The sequence below is a fragment of the Phyllostomus hastatus genome, unplaced genomic scaffold (genome assembly GCF_019186645.2).
Source record: "Phyllostomus hastatus isolate PE091 unplaced genomic scaffold, TTU_PhHast_1.1 phas_contig_283, whole genome shotgun sequence".
In the NCBI taxonomy this organism is placed as follows: Eukaryota; Metazoa; Chordata; class Mammalia; order Chiroptera; family Phyllostomidae; genus Phyllostomus; species Phyllostomus hastatus.
In genome coordinates this window covers 13,425,344-13,449,465 of record NW_025333833.1, presented here as the reverse complement: position 1 = coordinate 13,449,465, position 24,122 = coordinate 13,425,344, and the positions used below count along the sequence as shown (strand labels likewise).

The window sequence follows — 24,122 nt, the reverse complement described above, 5'->3', positions numbered from 1 at the left end:
GAGGCACACCTTCCCCAGAAAGTTCTAGGAAAAAGAAGCCAGAAATATCCCTTAGTCTAATTTTGGTCAGCCTTGGCCCTACTCACAGTGCGAGCAGAAGGTGTCCTAGCTCAAGAGGAGTCAATATTTTTGTCTTAACTTTTTATACCGCTCTGTGCAAACTGATTGGGTGGCCAACAGTTGGCTGACGGTCTTGGTTGCTGGCTTAATGCCATCATTACATCACTCATAAGTATGAATGAAAGTTTTCAGAAAAAAAGAGACCATACAAGTAGAAGATGATTCTGCTACTTGGGTACAGGCTGATGTGCAAGTTGGAGAACCAACAAAGATGAAAATGAGCAGACGTACCGGAGATCTATCATGGCCAGCATGAGGGTTGCAGTGGTAGAAATGGGAGGGTAGAGGCCATCCCCAAACCAGTGTGAAGACCTTCCAAATTCCCAGGCTGTTCCTCTGAGATTAGAGAATTGGAAACAGAATCTTGGCCAAGGACGGTGATTGGAAAACTACAATCATGCTGACCAGTTACATGTCCGACCGCTGCCCCAGCTTGGCAGCCAGCGAGCTTTCTGACTCAGTGGAGCGATGATCACACGCCGAAAACTTGGCCTCAGCGTGTCCCCTCTAAGGACCCCTGGAATGCTGCAGTTAATGAGCACACTGGTCATCAGGGATCACTTGAAATTTTGAAAATGTGCTTTCGATACCTGGGCACGTCTGTTGAGACATTCTTTCAGTGTCCCCACAGAGCAGGCACAGGCCGTGGCCAGCAGGACACACCAGCCACTGGCTCCACACGTGGGACTGCTTTATTCAGGAGCCCGGACCAGAGAGTAGCAAGTGGTCTCCAGCCTGCTGTCTGACTTGGAGGTGGAGGAAACGGGAAACATCAGAACAGCAGCTTGTGTGGATTACAAGCTTTAAAATCAGGTTCCCTGGGAGCCTGAAACCTAAGTGGCTCAGCGCAAGGGCAGCCTCCTGGAGCCAGAAAATCACGTGAGAGCTAAAGCCTTTCTCTTTGTCCCGTTGTCCCCAGCAGAACGTTTGGAAAGAAAGCAAGCAATTGTCCCACTGCATCAAAGTGTATTATTCTCATTAGACACACTCTTAGGGTGGCTAGGACACAGGACTTTTTCTTGAGCCTGAGTCAATAACACCCTCCCTCGAACGCGCACACACACACAATCTACGGGCACATCACTACTCTGTGAAATCAAGCAGAATTGGACATAAGTCTTAAGCAGAAAAACACATCTCAACAAGAGAAGATAAAAGATAAGACCTCCTTGACCAGCTTTTCCTTGTGACGAGCTGGGAGCTTGTGTGTTGGTTGAATGAATGTCAAACCATGGGAAAATTTTTCTTTCTAAAAGGCAGCTGGTGCAGTTGGTCTATTTTCTCTTACACGTCTTCCTACTAAGATCCATCCTCCCTGTTCCCCATCAATGCCAAGCTACATTCGTATCCCCTACCCACCCCAAGGAACAAAACACAGGAAACACATGTATACATATTGTCTATGGCTACTTTAGTCTGCTGCATTAGCAGAAGTGAGTAGTAGCAAGAGAAACCATGTGGCCTATAAATCTTACAATATTTACTATCTACCCCTTTACAGAAAAAATTTGCTGACCACCTGTGCAGGTCATACTTCCTCTTATATTAACATCAGGTTAATTCATTACACAGAGGCGGGCAAAAGTAGAGTTAAGTATCCACTATCATTGGTTGGTTAAATTACCAGCCACCATTACCTAAAAGATACATCGTTAAGTAAGGATACAAGATAACAACAATAAAGAAAAAATACTACAAATAACACAATAATAAATAAATAACGGTACGAGGATAACCTTTGTTATGCATACTCACACTGTAGACCTACTTTTGCCCACCTCTGTAGTGTGGGTGGACTTCATTCATCTGACATGCAAGGGGTGGTGTATATTTGAGCCTAATATTACTTGTTGGACTTCTCTCTTGCCCCTTTCATTTCCTCCCATTGGAGATCTTCCATTTCCTGCTACTCGTCCTATCTGGGGGTCTTTGGGATTTGCAGCGGGCTGCAGTGCTAACACACAAGACTGAGGCTTGCTCCTTACAGCTTTGCTCGATGCTGTGGAGGCTTTCCACACCCTGCTCCGTCGTCCTACAGGAACATTCAGGCTTCATCCTTGAAAGCACTGCCTATCTCTGCTCAACCACTTGGGTGATTATGAGTCACTTCAAGAAAATGTTGTCAAAGGTACTTGGTTAAAGTCAAGATGCTGGCCAGATCTTCTGGCTCCACATAGGAATTTCCAAATCAAAGGGTATATTAATCAGAAGTCGGTTCCTACCAATGACTGTGCAGTAGCTTATGGCCAGCCTCTCTATCCTTCCAGAACATTGAACAGAAGAAATGAGAAAAATTAGTGTGGTTTAATTTTAGCAAGTTCAATAACCCGGGTCATGTGCTGGAACTGTTTACCAAACTAGGCTGTAAAGTGTCCTTTTCAAGGACTGAGGAGTCACGCTGATGTCTTGTTTGTATTAAACCAACATTTCTCCAAGTGTGTGCTGAGATGTTATGGTACATGGGGGAGAAAGATTTGTGATGAAATATTTTAGAAAATTTTGACTGGAACAAATTAAATCCATTTACTACTGAACTGCTAAGATCCTTCAGTGTCAGTGTCCCTAGTAAACATTTAATAAGAAGTCATACAGTAGTTCTCAAACTTGTTTGGCCATGGAACCCCATTCACTCAAAGTATCTTAACTGAACACATTCTCTGGAATATTCTTTGGCAAACACTGATTTAGACAATCACGTGGCAGAATGAAAGGCTGTAGGCTAGATGATTTTTCCAGGTTTCTTTGAATCATGTGATTCTAGGTAAAAATCCTTCAATCATAGGCCTTGATTGGGCCTTCACTAGTTTATTACCTATTATAGGTAGGAGGTGGATTTACTTGAGATATGGTATGAGGAAACTGTTTAGGTAAGAGACAAAACTGTCAGTGGAGATAGCAATTGACATGGAGGAGTCCCCAGAGATAGAAAGTATGACATTTCTTTCCCTAGTTAGCTGTGCTGTCTTAAGGAAGTTATGGAAGTTACCTGAGTCTGAGGATCTTGACCTGTAAAATGTGAATAACAATACAGTACTGCCTATCTCAAGAGCTGGTGTGATAAGTCATGACATGTATGACATACACACACATGTGTGTGGGTGTGTTACATACTCTGATACCTATCATAGCTATAGAAAATAAATCTAACATTTTAAAAAAGTTAAGAAAAAGGATGTGAAAATTTTATTTAGGCTGGTTTTCCTGTAACATTGTATTTTTTTATAAAATAATTTTATAAAAGAGTCCATCAAGATATTACATAGAAAATACACACTAAAGTAATATATGTACACTTCATAAAAATAGAATACATCTTGGCAATTGCTTCCAGAGTCTGTTACCACCATGTACAGTGTATTGACGTTTAACATTTATGCTAATTTAACATGAGATTTTTCACGAGAAACGAAGAAAACCGTCCCACTGATATTTTAAAAAATTGTTTCCAATTGACAGGAAAGGAAGAACAGTTCTGGAATGTGAAAGCTAAGGAGCTAGCTGAATGGCAGGTTACATCGAAATGTTAGAATGAAGATCTCTGTCATCAACAATTATCTGAGAACAAAATAATATTTTTCTATTGTCATAAGTGGTTCAACTGACTTTACAAAATCACCGAAAGTAATGTCCTTCTTTTGGGTGTTCAGTCAAAGTGAGCACCATTTGGGATCAAAATAACCTAGAAGCTGTAGTCTATTTCTAAAATGATGGGCATTTCTTTTTTTTCCTTAAAGTGAAAAGAGGTGTACAAGTCCTATAATAAAGTATCAATATTTTAAAAAAAGTGTCTTCATAAGTTACTTAAGCTTTGATAGAAAAACATAGCAGCCAGTTTTATTACTTTAAAAATGGCCGAATGCTCAACAATCTACTTGGCTTTGAATTACCCTTGAAGTTATTTTACTTATTTTATTCTATTTTGTAAGGAAAATCACTGATGTGTCCTGTTGGGTGTTCTGAATAATCTTTGAAAAGTAACTGTTCCAGTGTAATAAATAAAGAAAACAATAAGGGACTTTTCTAGACCTTACTAAAAGATACGACCACGGTGAGATCATGAAAATACCTCGGCAGTCCCCAGGGAGACGTGCGAAACAGAGCATAGCACCGCTTTCAAGCTGCCAAGATCGCAACTGTTCACGAGATGGTCATCTGGAAGCGAACTTGATTCCCACGGTTACTGCAGTTTAAATATGTGGGCTAGGCTTTGGAGAGCTCCTTAGTATGGATAGGCAGACACAGCTATATAAACTATGAACGTGGTCTGATACTCGATGGTCCCGTTGGCACTGTAGGATAAGGCCCGAACCCGCATGCGGTAGGTCTCTGGCTCGAGCAGCGGTCGTGTCGTGTATACCACTCCTTTCAGGTTCTCATCCCTCAAGGCAAAAGGGACGGTCTGTTCCTCATCTACCATGAGAAACGTTGTCCTGGGATGCATCACTCCATCCTGCGTGTATGCAACCAGCCGGATTAAATCTTGATTGGCGGCTATTCCAAATGGGAGGGAGACGAGTTTGTATTCCAAGGCATATGGGCTCGAGGCACAGTCCAAATCGTTGGGTGGACAGTTCTTGAGGCAGAACCTGAGGACGACAAACACATGAAGTGCATACAGTTTTCTGGCTTGGAAGCAGGGGAAGACATGAAGCAGGTGACCGTGATCCCCGACAACTTTCAGGCATTAAAGGCAGGAGACAGTCTGCCTGCAAGAGCAGGCAGGCTCACCCCGTGTTCTGTGTCACTAACTCAAACCAGATGCCAGATGGCCATGACAGCATGCTGGTCTAGAGTCAAACAGCTATCTCTCAGCTCCATTAAACTCAGGAGCTTTTAAACCGCGGAAGTAAGTGCGAGTGCCGCGAGAGTATCTTTAAAAAGTCAGTTTGGGATGTGGAGGCAGCGGCACTTGTACTAGAAACAAGTGCTTCTTCAAGAGGGGAGCATGGGCTTTAAAACATTTTTAACACCTAACATTGCGTGGAAGCTGAAATAGAACATTGATCATGTTGATATTTGGTTTATTTTTTGAAAATAATAAAAGGTTAATTAGGATTCCTGGGGGGGGGACCCTTTACTTTTGTATTGGTCTTCCACATTATTCTAGATTAAAAACATGTTTAATGAGCCCATGTTGGCTGTTTTTCTTTTCCATGGGCCCCCTTTAGCTGTTTTCAAATCATCGTGACTTTTCAATGCTCTGCCAGCAATCTCTGATAATAAAGAGTAAGCTTTAAAAATATGTGCAAAAAAGATATATAGATTCTTCAGTCACTGTATTTATATAGAAGTTTCATAAATCTATATTTTTAATTTTCTCCCTCCTCTCTTTATTCCCCTCAGGCTGGTTATGAACAGCTTTTTGGTGGATCCTGGGCAGTCACACTTGACCCTGCTACAGGAAGTCGGCAGTCACGTCCGACAGGAAAACCAGAGTGTGAGCTCCAAGCGGCATTTGGTTTCCCAGCCACCTTCTCGTTAGCAGGTCCCTTTCCTGAGGACCATTATCTCCGTGTCCAACCCCCCGGGAACTTGGAAACTGAACAGAGCAGAACACTTCTGTAATGGGGAGGGAGAAAGTAGAAGCGTAGTTTATTCAGAAACCAGAAAAGACGGTGTTTCACTCGGCAGGAAATGTAGGAACGGGCAGACTACTGACTCACACTTGCTCATCTCCACTCTCTCACAAAGTCACTGTGAGTCATCACAGTGACAGCCAAGGTACTTCTTGGAATGCTCTAAGTGCTCAGGGACAGTAACCCTCTGAGGCCACACAAATGGAAACTAGGAAATTTCACGGAAAGGCAAACGCCCCACAAAGTGCTCCCTGCTGAGGGAGAAGGCTAGATGTTGCACGGCGGGTTACACGTGGGGGAGGCGGCTCCGGGAAACCTTGGCAGCCAAAGTGATAGTGTAGGTTGCAGCGGGCCCTGTGGGATGAGTTCATTTCTTGCCCATTCATTGAAGAAGGAACACACTGTTACCCCATATCCCCTTGGGCTACGACTTCCTATGAGTTCAACATGACTACACACAGGGTTTATTGGTCAAGGAGAGAATGGGAGAAGGAATTCCAAAAACACGTCTGGGGAGAGAAGGCAAGACATACCCCGAGACAGGATCCCGCCGGTAGTTGGGTGGGCAAGGCGTATCGATGCACTGGTAGCTTCCTCTCATGTTGAAGCACATGCGGTTCGGCCCACAGCGCACCTTCTGCTCCAGACACTCATCGACATCTAGCAACAGCACAAGGGACACGTGGAGTCAGCCAGGCAGGCCAGAGCCAGCCATCAGAGCACGTGGTGTGGACGTCTGACTGGCACGTGGAGGGTTAGTCTTCTCCTACCCATGAATGGACTTGGTAGCTGCACCTAAGCTTCCTCAGTCACAAAGCGGGGATCCTGATACCCGGTGTGCTATTTCCCAGGTTGCTTTGAGGATAAGTTTTTTTTTTAACATGTGAAAGGACATGGAAAAATAAGCACTAGAAAGGTAGAAAGGAAGATTAAGATCTCTCTGGTGTTTTTTATATTTGGAATATAGAGTGCATTTAAGTTTTGTAAAGTAAGGAATACTTTAAACTCAGTAAAAACAAGCTGAACATTTAAAGGACATTTGTGAAGCCCTGGCTGGCGTAGCTCAGTGGATTGAGCGTGGGCTGGGAACCAAAGTGTCCCAGGTTCGATTCCCAGCCAGGGTACATTCCTGGGTTGCAGGCCATAACCCCCAGCAACCGCACATTGATGTTTCTCTCTCTCTCTCTATCTCCCTCCCTTCTCTCCCTAAAAATAAATAAATAAAATATTTTAAAAAAATAAAGGACATTTGTGAACTTCGAGTGATCCTTCCCCAGTATTTTTTCAATTGTTACCTGAGGATACGTTGACTGTTTTGAGAGAGGGGAAGGGAGAAAGAGAGAGGGGGAAAAATATCAATGCAAGAGAGAAACATGGATCGGCTGTCTTCCGTATGTGCCCTGACCAGGGATCAAACCTGCAACCTATGTATGTGCCCAGACTGGGAATCCAACCCACAACTTTTTGGTGTATGGCAGGATGCCCCAACCAACTGAGTCACCCAACCAGGGCCCAGTATTTTGTTTTATAAGGTGAAACTGTTGAGTAAGAGGTAGGTAGTGGAAAATAAAGGAGTCAAGTAATAAATTCTGAGGAGATTGTACAGGGCAGTCGGATCTTGTGGCGAGAGATACAATACACAGAAAACAGAATCAAATGAAGTGACCCAAGAATGGTGATCCAAGTCTGATCATATCTGAACCGTGCAGAATTCCTCCTTTGTTTTTATGGCAATGAGACGCTCTCCCTAGGATAATGGAGGAAACACGCAAATGAAAAGCTCTTTACCTCCCCATTTTCTACACAAAGCTGTTAAATAAAAACACATTAAAATCACTAAAATTAAGATATAAAGTTGGAGCTAAAGGGCACTCTTTATGAGTTTTCTGAAAATGAGCGTTTTGAAGCCTTGATTCCTAACTTGGGGTCCATATTTGAGTATCAGGGGATTTGTGAATGCAAACGTGTGTGTGTGTGTGTGTGTGTGTGTGTGTAGGGGGAGAGGGAGAGAGAGAGAGAAAGGGAGGGAGGCGACAGGGAAGGGGGAGGGGGAGAGGAAGGAAGAGAGGTAGATTTTTGGGAATGAGGGTTTATAGAGCTCAGCAAAGTTTTTAAGGGATTTTGAGATCCCACAGTTAAGAGCTATATTTTAGAGCAATAACTTCAGACTGTGGTATTTACGTTCCCCTGGTGGTACATGAAAGCCTTCCAGCAGTATGAGAGCAGGCAAATATTTCAGGGAGTCAATTTCCATCCAGATCCTTGTTTTTCATAAGTTCTTGCTAAAATCAATCCACCTGAGAACCTCCCGTGACCTGGAGCTCTCCATTCCCCTCTCTCCTCCTACATCCTTCTGCTTTACAAAAGAAAGGTATCCACTAATCCCCAGCCTCTTTATGACAGGTAGGTGTAAAATGCTTCAAGTCCCATACACAGGGTGAGAACACATTAATGGTGACAGGCTTTATTTCCTCATGGCTTCAAACCAATGGGCTTAGCTCTAGTTTTTAAATCAGATTTCAAAAGTGGGCTGGTTGTCAGGGAAGCACCCACTAACACTTTCACTTAAATAGAAACGTGATCTTAGACTCTCTCTGACAGTCAATCTAGTGGGTTTAAGGAGTCCAGGCTTTTAAACTATATAGTGGTCGTCCTCCATTCACTGAGGGACTTAAGGCTGCAGCGCCCATGTTTGGATAAAAGAGATATTTGAAGTATTGCGCATTCAATAACGATGCCAGGACTCACATCCCTTGCCACCACTTAAGACACGATCATAAACTTTAGATGTCATCTTTAAAAAGTATGAGTTAAATATAAGGTTTTCAAATTTCTTTTTGGAAGAGACAAGCAAAAGACTCGAAGACTCCTCACTTTGGAGGAAGTCTACGCCCCGTGGCTGCACACAGATACTTGTAATAATCTCGCTTGTTTAGTATTTGAATACACATAGATCCTGGTGGATAGAAGGGAACACATATAATTAATTGGGCCCAAAAAGTTCTCTGAAGAGGTAGGTCCTAAAGGTGAAACGCACTTCTGTCATGGAATTGGCGCCAAGGTCAATGGGCATGTGTCACTGCTAAGTCATTTCATAGCAGTTACGTGACTTGGTGTCTGTACAATGGTGTTTACATTGGGCTTGGGGTGAAGTTGTTAAGTTCTTTTGTGGACTCTTCAGTAACTTGAAAAAGTGCTATTAAAAAGAGAAAGGAGAGAAGAATTTCCAAGAGACAGTCGTCATCCAGCCTTACCCTCGGGGGATACGTTCCAACGGCCGCAGCGGACACCTGCAGCCGCAGGTAGCCGGTGGTACCAACCCTGCATATACCACGTGTTTTCCTACATGGCTGAACCTATGATAATGCTTAACTTATAAATTAGGCACAGTAAGAGACTAGTAATAATAACTAATGATAAAATAGAACATTTATAAAAATATACTGTAGCCCTGGCTGGTGTGGCTCAATGGATTGAGCAACAGCCTGTGAACTAGAGGGTTGCTGGTTCGATTCCCAGTCAGGGCACAGGTCTGGGTTGTGGGCCAGGTCCCCTGTGGGGAGCACATGAGAGGCAATCACACATTGGTGTTTCGCTCCCTTCCTTCCCTCTCTGAAAATAAATAAATAAAATCTTAATATATATACACACACACATATATATATATACATACACACACACACTGAAACAAGTTACGTGAATGTGGTTTCTCTCTCTCTCATAACTGAGACAGCTGCCCAGTGATTCACGGGTGAGTAGCAGGCAGCGCAGACACCCTGGGCAAAGGGGTGACTCATGTCCGAGCAGTACAGAACGGATGGCTTGGGATTTCATCAGGCTTTTCAAAATGGTGCTCAATTTAAAACGTATAAATTATTTATTTCTGGAATTTTCCATTTAATATTTTAGGACCACGGCCGACCTGGGTAAACAACACTGGAGAAAGTGAAACCGCAGAGAAGGTGGAAGGTGGGGGGCAGCAATTGTATATTAATCATGGACAATAAATGTTAAATTTTATTTCTGAGCAAAATATTACTCATATTTCTATCTCAAAAATTAGCATTTTAGATTGGCTCCAGATAGATTACGTTCTGAGGAAATGACAGAAGATGCAATTATACCTACTTTAAACTTAATAGGCTGTGGAGTACATCATTTACTTGACTTTTTAGTTACTTACAAGTGCTGACAGTGGTCTTCCTATTACTAGTTTCATATTAGGACTAGTTTTCCCCCAGGAAGGGAACACACTGTGAAGTAAGTTTTTACTTCAGTTAAGTCTTGCCCAAGGTCTCTGTGAACCAATTTCTAATTACAATTTTATCTGTTGGAAGTGCTTCATCTCCTTGACAAAATGAGAGGGCCTCAAAATGAAGTGAAAAGCCCTCCAGGGAAATGGGAAAGAAATTCAATTAGCCTTATCTAGTTTTCTCTCACAGAAACACAGGCCCTTCACCCCCTTCCTCCGAATTTCATTTTAGCTGGAATCTTCACGGTGAACTCAGGCAGAAGCACGAAGCCTTTGGGCTCAAGGGCCCAAGAAAACGGAGTCTGGACACGCGCATCTGTATGCACAAGAACAGCTACCCTATCACATACTTTCGTCGGCTAAATATGAATCTATAAGAAATGTCAGAATCTAATATACAAAGTGTGTGTTTGTCCTTAGCTTCACAAAGTGTGTGTTTGTCCTACACTTCCCATAGAAAAGCTTTCTTAAGTGTTTGAGCCCCTGGGTAGGTGACCCTCCTTTGTCAACCACCTAATTCTGCTTTCCTCAGGATTAGGGACCACACAGGCATTCCTCCTACTCTCTCCGCTCATCTTTCTACTCGCTGGCCTTAAAAAAAGAGGCCAGAGGACATGGAGGAATTGCGCAGTCTTCTGTTAGCTGACAATGTGGTGAAGTCTGGCTTTTATGTACCAGTACAAGAAAATAATTAGGATAGAAATTGTAGTCATTTTATAACATAAACATCATTGTTACAAGGAAAAAAAAACAAAATGAGCTGAAAAACTATATAAATAGCTTTAGAGCATGTGAATGCATTTAACCAAGTGCTTCTGGATACATTAAAAATAATTTAGGATAAACACACTTGAAACACTTATCTTATAGAAAGTATAGAACAACTCTGATTCTTGATAAATATTATGGATGCCTTTTTGAAAACCTGGATAGCTTAGATGCTCATTTCAAATGCAATGCCTATACAGTGTTTTTAAATTTTTAGAATTAGATTAGTGGTGCTTACAGTTAGCATAAAGGTTTTTAGTTTCTCTTCTTCTTGGGCAAATCGTGATTGGGTGTGACTTCAACTTTTACTTAGAGTCTCTGTCCTTGTTCAATGTAAAATTTGCCCTAATTTCCCTTTTATTGCTGATATTTCCACCACTAATGTATAAAGCTTCAAATTGCACATGTGAATGAAAAGCGGTCTTTTGTTCCTCTTAAATGCCTCAAACACTTTCTAAAGCTATAAAAAGACTCCAAGTTAGTCTTTTGAGTAACAACTTCTTTAAAGGGCCTAATTGTTTTCTCTCGTGTCTTTTTTTAAAACCACAAATATATGCAGCCCATTTAAACTGCAAACATTTCAAGGGACAGCTGTTTCTGATTTCTTCACGTTAAATTTTCCACTCTGCAGCACAACTGAAAGTTGAAAAATGTTATGCACCGAATGAGTGACAAGGGTGATTTTTTTAAAAACTGGAATAATGAAGAAAAGAAGAAAACGAGAATGTGACATATTGTAACTCTCAAAAATCTGGCTAAAGGGTCTTGCAGGCCAGCTGGCTGTTCGGAACGCTTCAGTGTCTACCCGGCTTCATTCCTCGGTACCTGGCGCACGTCCAGGGAGCGTGGTGTCAGTGTCGGGCATTGCCACCTCTATAGAAGGATATTTGGACTGAAAAGCTGGGCGAAGTTACAAAATAGGGACAATGTCAATGCTCTCAAGTCACCCTGATGCCTCAGTACGACAGTCCTGGTGTCCACTGAATCATAGGGGAGACGAAGGACGATTGCAGACATTCTGAGATCTGCCATCAAGCCCTGCCCTTGCTCTTGACTGCTCTAGGGTACTGAGCCTTCCACAATCACTCGGAGAGTCGCTTTTAGTATATGCAGAATGGGTATATAAATTATTGCCCTTGACTAATCAATCCATACTACTGATTAAAATGAGATACTAGTTGTTCTGGAAAAACCTAAGACTATAAAGTAAATATGTCATTCCAGTTTTTCTTTACATTTTTTAATTGCTGTTCAATTATAGTTGTCCCCATTTCCCCTCATTGCTCTCCCCTGCCCTGCCCATCCCTCTCTCACGTTCAATTCCCCGCCCCCCATTGTCCTTGTCCATGGGCACTTCATACATGTTCCTTGGGTCACCCCTTCCCCTTCTGTCCCCCGTTATCCCCCTCGCCCCTCCCCTCTGGTAACTGTCAGTTTCTTATTTAGTTCCATGTCTCTGGTTCTATTTTGCTCACTTGTTTGTTCTGCTGATTAGGTTCCACTTATAAGTGAGATCATATGGTATTTGTCTTTCACTGCCTGGCTTAGTTCACTTGGCATAATACTCCCTAGTTCCATCCATGCTGTCATGAAGGGTAGGAGCTCCTTCTTTCTTTCTGCTGTGCAGTATTCCCTCGTGTGAATGTACTACAGTTTTTTGATCCATTCATTTACCGATGGGCACTTAGGCTATTTCCAGCACTTGGCTATTGTAAATAACATGGCTATGAACATTGGGGTGCATGGGTTCTTTTGAATTGGTGTTTCAGGATTCCTAGGGTATAATCCCAGTAGTTAGAATCACTAGTTTTTCAAATCTCAGTAAAATGTTCTGAATAAGGTAAGTTCTTAATGAATGTTTGGAGACTGCTGGTTGGGAGCAAAAGTTGTGTTCACTTTCTGCCTCCAGCCATGAAATCCAGTGGGAGCTCAGTAAATCCACTGAGCTCTCCTCCCATTCCCCCTTCCAGCTGAGCCAAGATGTGGAAAATGTTTGAAGAGGTCTATTCCCATTAAGTTTTAAAAATATAGAAGGTAAACTGGGCTAAGCATTCTTGGTCCTTCAGTGAGATAATATCAAAAATGTTTCTTTTCTATATCCTTTGCTAATCAGCTTTCTCCCTGCTTCTCCTAATGCAAAACCAGTGCTTAAAGGTAAGTCAGAACATCAGGAATGAGAGAGAACAGGAAGCAACAAAGAGAGTGTCTTCAAAAAAGAGGACATTTCATTTCTCACTCTCTCCTATGTTGGTTTTAAGTCAGTTGCAGCAAGAAACATCCCACCACTGTCTCACCTTGACATGTCTTTCCGTTGAGCATGAGCTGATAGCCAGGTGGGCAGAGACAGCGATAGCTCCCAAAGGTATTTTTACACTCATGTTGGCAGGTGTCTCTGTTTTCACACTCATCAATGTCTGTGCGGAAAGAAAGCAGAGTGGATAACCATGCAAAACAAAGCAAAGGCCACAACTGTGACAGAACCAGTTGTTCATATACAGTAAAAAAAAACTTCTCTGTGATTTAATATTCGTGTGTGTATAGATGCTCAGAGCTGTTTTATATCACGGTCTGTTTTTAATGGAGTCCAGTACAAACTGCACTATTTTATAAAATATGAACATTTCTTCTGTGTATAGACATACATAAGCTGAAATCCCCAAAGGGCCAATTTCTGTATTAAAGTAAGACAGACTGGAATGACAGACAAAACAGATTGGTACAAGATCCTGAACCATGGAAATACCAACTCTTGACAAAATAGTAGACTTTCTAGCCTTGGCTGGCATAGCTCAGTGGATTGAGCGCGGGCTGGGAACCAAAGTGTCCCAGGTTCAATTCCCAGCCAGGGTACATGCCTGGGTTGCAGGCCATAACCCCCACCAACCGCACATTGATGTTCCTTTCTCTCTCTCTCCCTCCCTTCCGTCTCTAAAAATAAAGAAATAAAATCTTTAAAAAATAGTAGACTTTCTAAAAGATAAAGTTTCTATTGAGATTAATAGGAAAGAAGAATGTTAGTTTTTATTTTGTTTAAGCTTTAGCTGCCTCTCCCTCTTTTTCTCCCTGGACTCTCCTCCAACACCCATGCATAGCTTTCCTACACACAGATATTATCAAGTGGTAGTGTTTTTATTTTTGCGATAGGAATTTTCATCAAACTTCATTTACTTATAAAGTACTAATGGTAACTCTCTATATATAATTGCTGTTCTCTTGGGCAGGTAGCTTAATTTCTCAAGGTTATCAGCTGATTTTTCTGCCAAAAGGAGTCAGTAATACAATCTCCCTCATTTGTAGGTTTTTGGAAGGTTCCCATACGGTAACATATGTGAAAGCATTTTCTAAACTATAAAGAGATATCTGTCTGCTATTATTAAACAAAGCCAAAAATAGCAATAAAAAGGAGAGTGAGAATAGGTGATAATTAAAACTGATATTTGCTTTCAGGATGAGCTATGATTTGGGAGGCCTCAGATTTCTAGTCCTGACTGTGTTTAGCTTTGAGTAATATTAAAATTTGCTGGCAGTCCCTGAGCACACACCATCCAGTGGAAGAATGAAGAGGAGAACGTGATGTGGAATGGGAAGAGTAGTCAAGTCAGGTGGAGGTAAAGAGAAGACAGAATAAAAACTGGAAGAGGTCTCAGTGCAAAATTTGCACATTTTGCATATGCTCAGAATATAATTGCAACAATTCCAAATCTGTTAATGATACTCATCGAATGTTTGTCAATGTTTTTGTCCTATTCCAGTTAACCAAAGCATTTGTTCCAGAACTTGTATGAGTTATTTTTACTTTTCCTTTTATAATCTGCTTTAACATAAAATAACAACAGAAACATAAGTGACACTAAAGTCCAGGCAAGAGATCTCGCACCTCCCAGAGTGTGGATTCTGCAGTGATTTCTGTATTCAGAAGCACCGCAGTCTTCACTTTTCCTGCGAAGCTTTCAAATCCATTCCTTACCAAGCTAAATTTTAGCCTGAGTCTAACATGATTCCACAGTGTCAATTTGAATCTTTTCTAAGTTATCTGTTCCAGATGGTTAATTAATTAAAGGCATTTGGTGTTTCAGGCAATTTGCTCATCACGTAATTCCAAAGCTGTCTGCAATCTTGGTGTAAATTTCTTTATTAGCAACAACACTATAAAATACTCACCACATTTTATGAAATATTTCTAATTTTCAAGCCTATTAATTGCTCTGAAATAAAACTTAAATATCCAGTAATTGACTAGTTATAGAAATTTACTTTAGATTTTGCAAGATTGGTCCTCACTCTGAGATAATCGCTGCCTCAAAGAGTAGATGCTCTGGGGAAGATGACTTCCTGTACACATAATATTAGTGTGATACAAACACAAAGACACAGAAAACATTTAAAAGACTCTACTGTGATGAAACTACAAGGTGTAGATAGTGATCAAGAAAGAGAATCGGGTTACTAATGAGGAACACTTTCTTAAATGACTTGGGCTTTCAGATTATTGAGAAGTCAGCTAGATGGCACATGGTACATGTGAGGGGGTGTAGTTTAATTCATTTATCACATCATAAGTAATATTTTTTTAGGCAGAAGAACAAAGAAGAGAAGAATGTGTCTAAAATGAAGGTGAAGAGTTGGGATAATCATAGGATATGAAAGCCCTTCAGTGAGCCTAACTATTTGGAAGAAATTTTGAAAGACAAAATGTCAGATGCTAATTCTGTCTGTAAAAGGAGGAAAAGTTTTAACTAACAAAGAGGCAGGTCAAAATTTTGAGCATGAAAACGAGAAACAGTCAGCATGGTTTGGAGCAGGTCAGGAGTGGTGTCTGACATGCTAGTAAGGACAGTGGAGTCTGCAGGTTCAGTGATTAAGTGGTGTTTAACCATATGGGAGGAAGTGTAGAGAGTTGTTAATGAATGCATTAATGTTTGAAGTTTCAGGATTAGGAAGTTGACCATAGGAAAAATATTCCATATGCTATTAAACTTCAGGGTATATCAGGACATCTAGACAGAAAAGTCCCGGGAAAATAAGGACCTAAAGAAGAAAGGTTAAAGTTTAAATGCCCAGAAGGTCAGAGGGCCCAGCCTGGTACATGTGATAGGAGAAGCTGGTGTACCGAGAGTGGCCAAGGAAGCATGTCTGAGAAGGTGGTGATGCAGGAACAGGTTTGGGGAAGGTAAAAAAAGAAATGAGAAAGAAATAAAGTCAGCAGGGGAAGGCATTTTAAAGTGTTTAAAAGAAATGGTTAAAGTTAGCCTATTCAGGAGAGAATAAACAAAGTGTAGAACACTTAAGAAAAATGCAAGAAAATAAGATTGGCATAGGGGTCTCTTAAACTGAAACAGAATTTCTTTCTTCCCTCCCTTCTCGTCTCCCTCCTCCCTCTCTACTTTGCTTTCTTTGTTCATCTAACAAAGAGTGGGGCTAATTCCTGTTTGCTAATTCCTCTTGGTGCATAGCTCAATGACATGCAAACTGTGACTACTCCCAGAAAATGGATTTAAATGAATGACAGATGGTAACGCGTGCGACTGAACAGAAAACAAGGTCTCAATTTCTGAGTTGGAAATTACACTTCCCCTTTGCAAACAAATTAAAATACAGACTTGTGAGTTTAGATAAAGATATTGAAAGCACGTACTTTTGAGTGATGGAAGCAATTTAATTTTGTCCTGGTTCATATATCTTTTCAGTGACACACACATAGATATATACACACACACAAAATAATCGAACTGAGAAATTCCGTGGGGGTGGGGGCCAAGAGTCAACATAGTGCTGGTTGTCCCATAGAACAAACAGCCCACTGAACATGTGGAAGTTTCACTGTTAACCCCTGCTTTGGTCTCAGTCAGATACAGCCATAATGCTGGCATTGCATTATGTGACAGTATGCACAACCTCTTTTTTAAAACCATACTTTGGATGCCGCTGACATTTATTTCTGTATAGTATTCAAGTTAGTAACACTTTCAGGGGGACCAAAGAACTGTCCACATAAACCGGCAAATTATTAGAATGCACACATGTCAATACATCATTTCCTTGAATAAAATCTGTAATGGTTTTAGATGCTCGAGAAAATGTCTCGAAACTTAAGAGCCACCCCAGACTTGAGATCAGATGTCGGTCACTGCACCCAAACGGTCACCGGCGCTGCACGTCTGCTTAGACTGGCCCGTCTGAGAGCCCGAGGGAAGGAAACGCAATATGGCTGACATTTACCTACACATGTGTCATGTCTTGCCTCAGAGCCTTCAGGGCAAGTTTTCCTAATAGTCCTTCTAGTCCTGGAGAGAGATGTTCTGCTGTTTCTATACTCTGAGTAGGAGCTGTAGAGATGTGAGTACTGTCTGTAATGCTGTTGAGGTTGATAGTTGTTTCTCACGGGGGAGTACCGAGCAAGGTTATAGCTACTGTACTGACTGCCATAAGTGGGCAGCCTCTCCAATCCGGCGCAAGATTTCCCGTCCCCTAATAAATGCTGTCCTGGGGGGCACACACACTTGAAGCTGCCGGGGGTGTTGAAGCACTGATATGCACAAGGCTTAGGCATTTGTTCACACTCATTAATGTCTGCTCGTGTGCCATGATACATAAAAAAGAGAAAAAAAACATACACATACACACACAAAACACAGGAATAAAGAATCAGTCTGTGAAACAAACTGAAGACATTATGTTACCCTCCCAAAGCCAGGAATACGGTCATTTCTCAACTGTTAGGAACTTTTGAGAAAGCTTTAATCATCCAGATATGAATATACTGAATGATTTTATGCCCCTCCCTGAAGACTGCTTCACATGTACAACAGAAACATACAGGGTCATATAGAAAGTAGTGCACTTGAATCCAGGAAAACTAGGGTTCAAAGCTAATGTAGTACTTAATTCTGTTGGTGGAGGGAAGGACATCACACTGCTAGTTTGTGTTTAACTTTAGCTTGAGCACTAGTGCCTCTAACTTTTCATACATGTATAAGTTTCAGATGCAAAAATATTGGTACACCTCTAAACACTTTTATTTTCTTTTGTATGTGTTTAATCAATAATGATTAATAATCAAATCAGTTATATTTTTTATAAAAAATTAAAAAGATGGAAATGAAGATAGAATAATTTATTCCTAAGATGTAAAGTCATAAAGTCCATAAAATTTAAAAAAGTTATTTTCCTTTCTATTCCTTAGGTCAACACAGAGTATTACTTCCACCTTTTCCTGTCAATTGGGTAAGTGTATAAACACCAGAGATTAAAAACAAATTCTTTAATTCATTACCAGAGTTGCATGAAAAAAAACACAACTAAGTAAAATGAAAGTAGGAAAGTTTGCTTTAAAATTATTTTGGTGGGCCAATGTTTAAATGAACACTTTAATCTCTTCAAGGCAATGGCCCTACCTTCCTCACTGACTACTGCCCAGTCCAGTGCCTGGCATTCAACTCAAATCAGTGAACAAATAAACACCTTTCATCCTGCTGGGTCACATTATGACTGATCAAGATGTTAAATTACATCTTAAGTACAGTATCTAAATAGAATATAGAAATAAAATGTATTTCTGTTATTGAAAGTATTTATTTATTTTAGTAATGATATTTCTTTGAACATTTGCTATGTGTAAAGTGCTATTGTAGGTACCCTATAAAGACAAAACTAAGTCTCTGTGGGAGAATTTGCTATAAATAATTGTTAAGTAGACAACCAAGGCAACCAATTTTAAAAGCATGGCATGCAAACCAGAAGCTAGTATTTAAAGGCCCACACAATTTTTTGCTGCACTTAAATACTCTGAGGAGAAATAGAATTTGATAGATCAGTCTCTTGATGATAAATGCATTAATTTAACAAAAAGCATATGTTTACCTTCTCAGAGATATTTCATATTATCTATTAATTGTATTACTTTATATTCAATTATATGGAAACAAATAGACAATTAGGAGAATTAAATGAGATATTCTTAGCTTAGGGACTGGCATGCAATAAGCACTAAATATATGGTAAATAAAATAATAATTATCGATTTGCTTAAATTGTATGTTCACATTTCAATCCTTCATATCTAAATCTTCATAACAAGTATACTTCATATTCAAATTAAATATGTCTATGCAAACATTTATGTCATGTGCATACAGAGATAATTAATGAGATAATCTTCACAATTAGGTCTCTATGGCAATAATATCAGAACTTCATTTTGATATGCACACTGTACAGTAAGCACTCCATAGTGGTTATCATTATCACTTGAAGTTAGTGTAAATTGAACTCAATATAAAGTTTCTAAGAAGCACAACTGACCCTTGAACAATTAGTGGTTAGGGATGCCAACCCTCATGCAGTCAAAAATCTGTTTATAACTTTTGATTTCCCCAAAACTGAGCCATCCCTCGGTATCTGCAGGGAGAATGGGTTCAGGGCCTTGTGGGTACCAAAATCCATGGACACTCAAGTCCTTTCTGTAACAGGGCACAGAACAGCGCATATACCCTCCACACCACAAATTCCCAGCTACATACAGAAAATACTGTTTTCAGTTCGCAGTTGGTTGAATCCACAGGTGCAAAACCCAGGGATACAGAGAGCTGACTGTATCTTTACCGAAAAAACCCACATATAAATGTACCTGTGCAGTCCAAACCCATGTTGTTGAAGGGTCAACTGTTATTCAAATTATATTCTGATTTACTTAAAGCAAGTTACAAATTTTGTAATTGTAGCAGGAAAGCAGTTGAGGGTAGAGAGGAGTCCTACTCAGGTTGGTAAGGCTCGGTAACTTCACTACTCAACGCGAGTTCCTGTTCACTTACCCATACAGGGTCTTCCCACGCCTTGAGAGCGGTAACCTCTGGGGCAGACACAACGGTAGCTGCCTCTCGTATTCTCACATATCTGGTTATATCTGCACTGATGGGTCCCATCTTTACACTCATCAATATCTACAGACATGGAGGCAATAAAAAGTAGTAACATTTCCTCTTTCGAAACCTAGTATTTAAAGTGAACATTCTTTAGAATTGCCAAAGATTGTGTTTCTCACCTTGTGGTTAAGACCTGGAGTCAGAAAACCCGGGTTCGAGTCCTAGCTCTGCCACTTATTAACTGGTTACTTTTCCTTCTCTTGCTCCTTACTGCAGAAGGAATTCCAGTCTCTGCTTTTGTTTTTTTCTTTCCCCTTCTCCATACTCCCTTCTCTTTGGCTATTTACATTAGTGACTCTAGTAAGCATGTTGATGTATATTAGAGCAACCGCTCTACACTACCTCTTATCGACAGTCCCACCTTCTAGCTGCTGGCTGGTCATCCCCAGCTCCCTGATTTACCAGTTCTTCAAACTCAGCATGTCCCCACTGTCTGATCGTTACCACCTATTTACCGTCACAGTACTCTTTCTCCCCAGTCAACCAGGCTGCAAATGCGAGTTACCTTCAACTTACTCCCTCAGTTTCCAAGACTGGGTAATCCAAGATTCTCTTCAAGGCTATGCTGAAACGTGATCACTTCCACGATACCTCTGAGAGTCACTCCTATGACATAAAACCACTCTTTCCCATACTCTCGTACAGTTTTATCTGCACCTCTTTCGTGGCGTTTCACTCTGCCTTGTATTATAGTTTGTTTTTTTTGGTGAAGGAAAGGAAGTTAGCCAATCTATTCCAGTAGATTGTAAGTACATAGGAGCAGCAATAGCATATTTTCATTTTTTAAAGTTGCATAGCTCATAGTTTTGCTAACTATGGCAGTTTGGTACAGAACAGGCACAAAAAGAATAAACTTAGGGGGAAACATAATTCACATTAGTGTCTGGTCATTGCTTTGACATTTAAAGAATACTTAGTTCTACAATAATTATGTTTTGAACATTTAATAAATTCTACAAACAATACTTCCTCAAGCTTCCTATGAAATTCTAAACACATATGCCAAATTGCATATTAGGAATAAGAGACACTATTAATTTATGTGGATGTTAAACCAAATGTGTAAGTGATGGGAGCTCAAAATGGTCATATCTCCATGGTGAGCTTCTGTTTCCTGGGATAGCCATGACCCTGGAACCCCAGAGGTCACCCTTACTAGAAGTTAAGAATAAAAAAAAAACTGGAAAAAGCATTACTTCCTTATTCTATTACATGTGCTCCAATCATTAGTTTCAACAACGATGTCTCACTTGGCTTGTCAATGGCACACGGATCTCAGTCACCGGAATGGCCAGTCACTCACCGACGCAGGTTCCGTTCTCCGCCTTGGTCGTTCCGTGTGGACACAGGTCAATGCACTTGTAGCCCCCACGCGTGTTCTCGCAGTGCTGATCCGGTCTGCACACGTTCTGGCGACATTCGTTCACGTCTTCATAAAAGAACACGGAATGCAGGCTGAGAAGATGGTTTCTCCAGCGTTTCCACAGAAATTGTACTTTTGGGTTTTAACGATATTATAAACTAATACAGATATTGATTGCATAACCATTATGTAAAGTAAAAGTGTTTAAATCCAACAAGGCATGTAACACAATTAAGTTTCAAAAAGAATAATAAAAATAAAAAAACATTTCACAGAGCTGGTTGCCATACCAATCATTTCCCCCTAGAAAAATAAAATGATATATATGTTATTTAACTTTATATAGGTACACACTATAGACAAGGTGAGGCAAAAGTAGGTTTATAGTTGAGTATGCAAAACAGAGTTTACACTTGTATTATTATTTATCAAATATTATATTATTTTATTTTCTATACAAGCAACAATAAATCTACTTTTGCCCCACCCTATATTATCCTTCTGTGTAAAAAACTGGTGACTACAATAGGGGACATGTTTAAAAAGCAGTTATGTAATTAGAAAGGAAAATCTATACAGTATAACATTTGCTTCCACTTTGTTTTTCTGTGGATTATATACATGCCACATGGAAGGTATTCCAGCTACACATGAGGCTCAGGGCACAGCCTATGGACAAGGTCGGACACCACTGAGAAGTTATGAAGATGTTACGCTTTTGAATTCAAAGCCCTTCCTTACCCACACATTTTCTGCCTCTGAGCTGATACCCAGGCTCACACCCACAGTGAAAACTGCCTATGGCATTGAGACAGCGGTGGTGGCAGGGACTGGATTCTTGACATTCGTTAATATCTGTTACAGAAAACAAAACTTTCATTACGCTCTGTTAGAAAACTTGGGTTAATTGACCCCAGATGTTTAACACTTTAATTCTATTTGGTAATTTATTGTGTTTAAGTTCTTCCCTACAATGAACTCAATACAATTGCTCTCATGTCATCTGCCGGACAATGGAGAGAATTCACTGGTGGGGAGAGCATCTCTCTTCCACACCCCACTCAGGGGGGCATTGTCTGGGGACTCAGAATGCATCACACCTCGACTTTAAGTACTTGACCACATGGCTCCCGCTCCTATTTCCAGGAAGTTTCGGCCCCGGAATGTTGCTGACAACGGGAATACGAAGACAGGAAAAACAAACTAAGGTCTTCCGCAACATGCTTTGCAATCGACCTTTCGTCCCCGTGTCGGCTGCTATTAGTCTGATGATGCAGGGCAGTATCACCTTGTGCCTGACTGGCTGCAGCTCCTCTGGCATTATCTCCTCGTCTGTGGTCATTGCCAAATCAATCTTCCCAGACACCATCTGGGTCATAGTGTAATACAAAAAGTGCAGGATGAACTCCTGAAACTCAGGCATGCTGCCTGCTCTTTGTACCCTTTCCCCTCTCCTTCCTTCCAGTCCCAAAGGAAGAGCGATCTCTCCTTTCCTGTAAGAAAAGTCCCCCTCCTGGAGCTTTTGAGCTCTGCAGCCTCTCTCCTTCCCCCTCAGTATGAGGATTGTGGTCCATTGACAATTCCTTCCTCTTACGCATTTTTAAAGGCCTTCCTCCTTCCTGTCATCTTCCCCATAAACCTAGAGACATAACCAAATTTTTCCTAGCCTAACAAAATCCCTCTCTTAGGTCTATGCTCATTTCAAACTTCCTCACTTCTCTGTCGTCCTATTCCATTCCAAACTTTTCAAAACGACACTCACCGTACTTAGTCCTCACCTTACCTTCCCCAAATCGAGATCGCCAATGTCTTACTTTGCACTTGCCTCCTACTTGAGAACTTCTAATTTAATCTTTCAAAATCTGCACATGTTAATATAAATACACAAATGTGATCCTATAATTTAGAAAGATTTTCATATAATTTTTTCTGTTTTGCCTGGCCTCCCTTGTCCCTTTTAGTGTCTTATCCACCAAAACCAACCTGTATTAACAATATAGTACAAATAATATGTCTCTTCCACGTACACATATATATCTCTACCTAAATATAAAAATGTTTTCTTTTTCTTTGTTATTGTTTATTTTCTAGATGCATAATCCTTAAGCCAAATAGTTGAGCTCCATTCTACTATTTATAATAGCTGCACAGTGGTGCATTTTGTGCATGCACCATCATTTATTCTAATGAATGACTTTTAATATTATAGGCATTTAGTTTTTTATCCACTGCTTCTGCCTATATGAAAAATCCCGACAGCAGCTTTATTCATAATGGCAAAACTCTGGAAGCAACCAGGATGTCCTTCAGTAGGTGAACAGACAAATACTGTGGTACATCCAGACAACGACATATTATTCAGCACTAAAAAGAAATGAATTATCAACCCATGAAAAGACACGGAGGAAACTTAAATGCATATTACTCAGTAAAAAAGCCAACCAGAAAAGTCTACACACTATATAATCCCACCTGGATGACACTGGGAAAGGCTAAACTGTGGAGACAAGAAAAAGATTAGTGGATACCAGAGGTCTGGGGGATGACTGGGCGGAGCACAGGACTTTTAGGACAGGGAACCTATTCTGTATGATACTGTAACGGAGGATACATGTCAGTATTCACGTGTCAAGACCCATGGAAGGTACAACCCCAGGAGTAAATCCCAGTGTAAACTACGGATTTAGGGTGATAATGATGTGTTAATGTAGGCTAATCCTTGGTAAAATAAATGCACTGCTCTGCTGCAGGATTTTGACACTAGGGGATGCCATGCATGAGTTGGGGCAGGTGGTATATGGGGAATATCTTTATCTTTCACCCAGTTTTGCTGTGAACCTGAAACTGCTCTAAAAAAGTAGTCTATATGGGGGACTAATGAAGCACTTGTTTTCTGTGTATATAATTTCCTCAAATATCATACACTATTATAAGTGTGCTCACTGTCCCTTTAAATTTCAACTTTCCCCTATTTTTGTCTTTCTGAATATCAGATGTACTATTGGTATAACTACACACCAAAAACAAGCCAAACAGTACATTACACTCATTGGACCCCTGCTTATGTGAGCACAGGAAAGGCGGAGCCCACCTAGTTGGGACCCTCACTGTCTCCTTCTGGC

General features: G+C 40.7%; 1 protein-coding gene across 1 annotated transcript in view; it reads right to left on the bottom strand.

Annotated features, from left to right (window-relative positions):
• Positions 1-3,302: 3,302 nt before the first annotated feature.
• The window catches only part of HMCN1 (hemicentin 1), a 397,440-nt gene continuing 376,620 nt past the window's right edge, over positions 3,303-24,122 (bottom strand). Inside the window, exons 101-107 of the mRNA XM_045838584.1 lie at positions 21,742-21,855; positions 20,941-21,066; positions 19,527-19,655; positions 16,936-17,286; positions 13,011-13,130; positions 6,230-6,356; positions 3,303-4,706 (exon numbers count right to left, since the gene is read on the bottom strand). Coding sequence (XP_045694540.1) covers positions 4,340-4,706; positions 6,230-6,356; positions 13,011-13,130; positions 16,936-17,286; positions 19,527-19,655; positions 20,941-21,066; positions 21,742-21,855 — 1,334 coding nt within the window. The 3' untranslated portion in view covers positions 3,303-4,339. The remainder of the gene's footprint in view (positions 4,707-6,229; positions 6,357-13,010; positions 13,131-16,935; positions 17,287-19,526; positions 19,656-20,940; positions 21,067-21,741; positions 21,856-24,122) is intronic.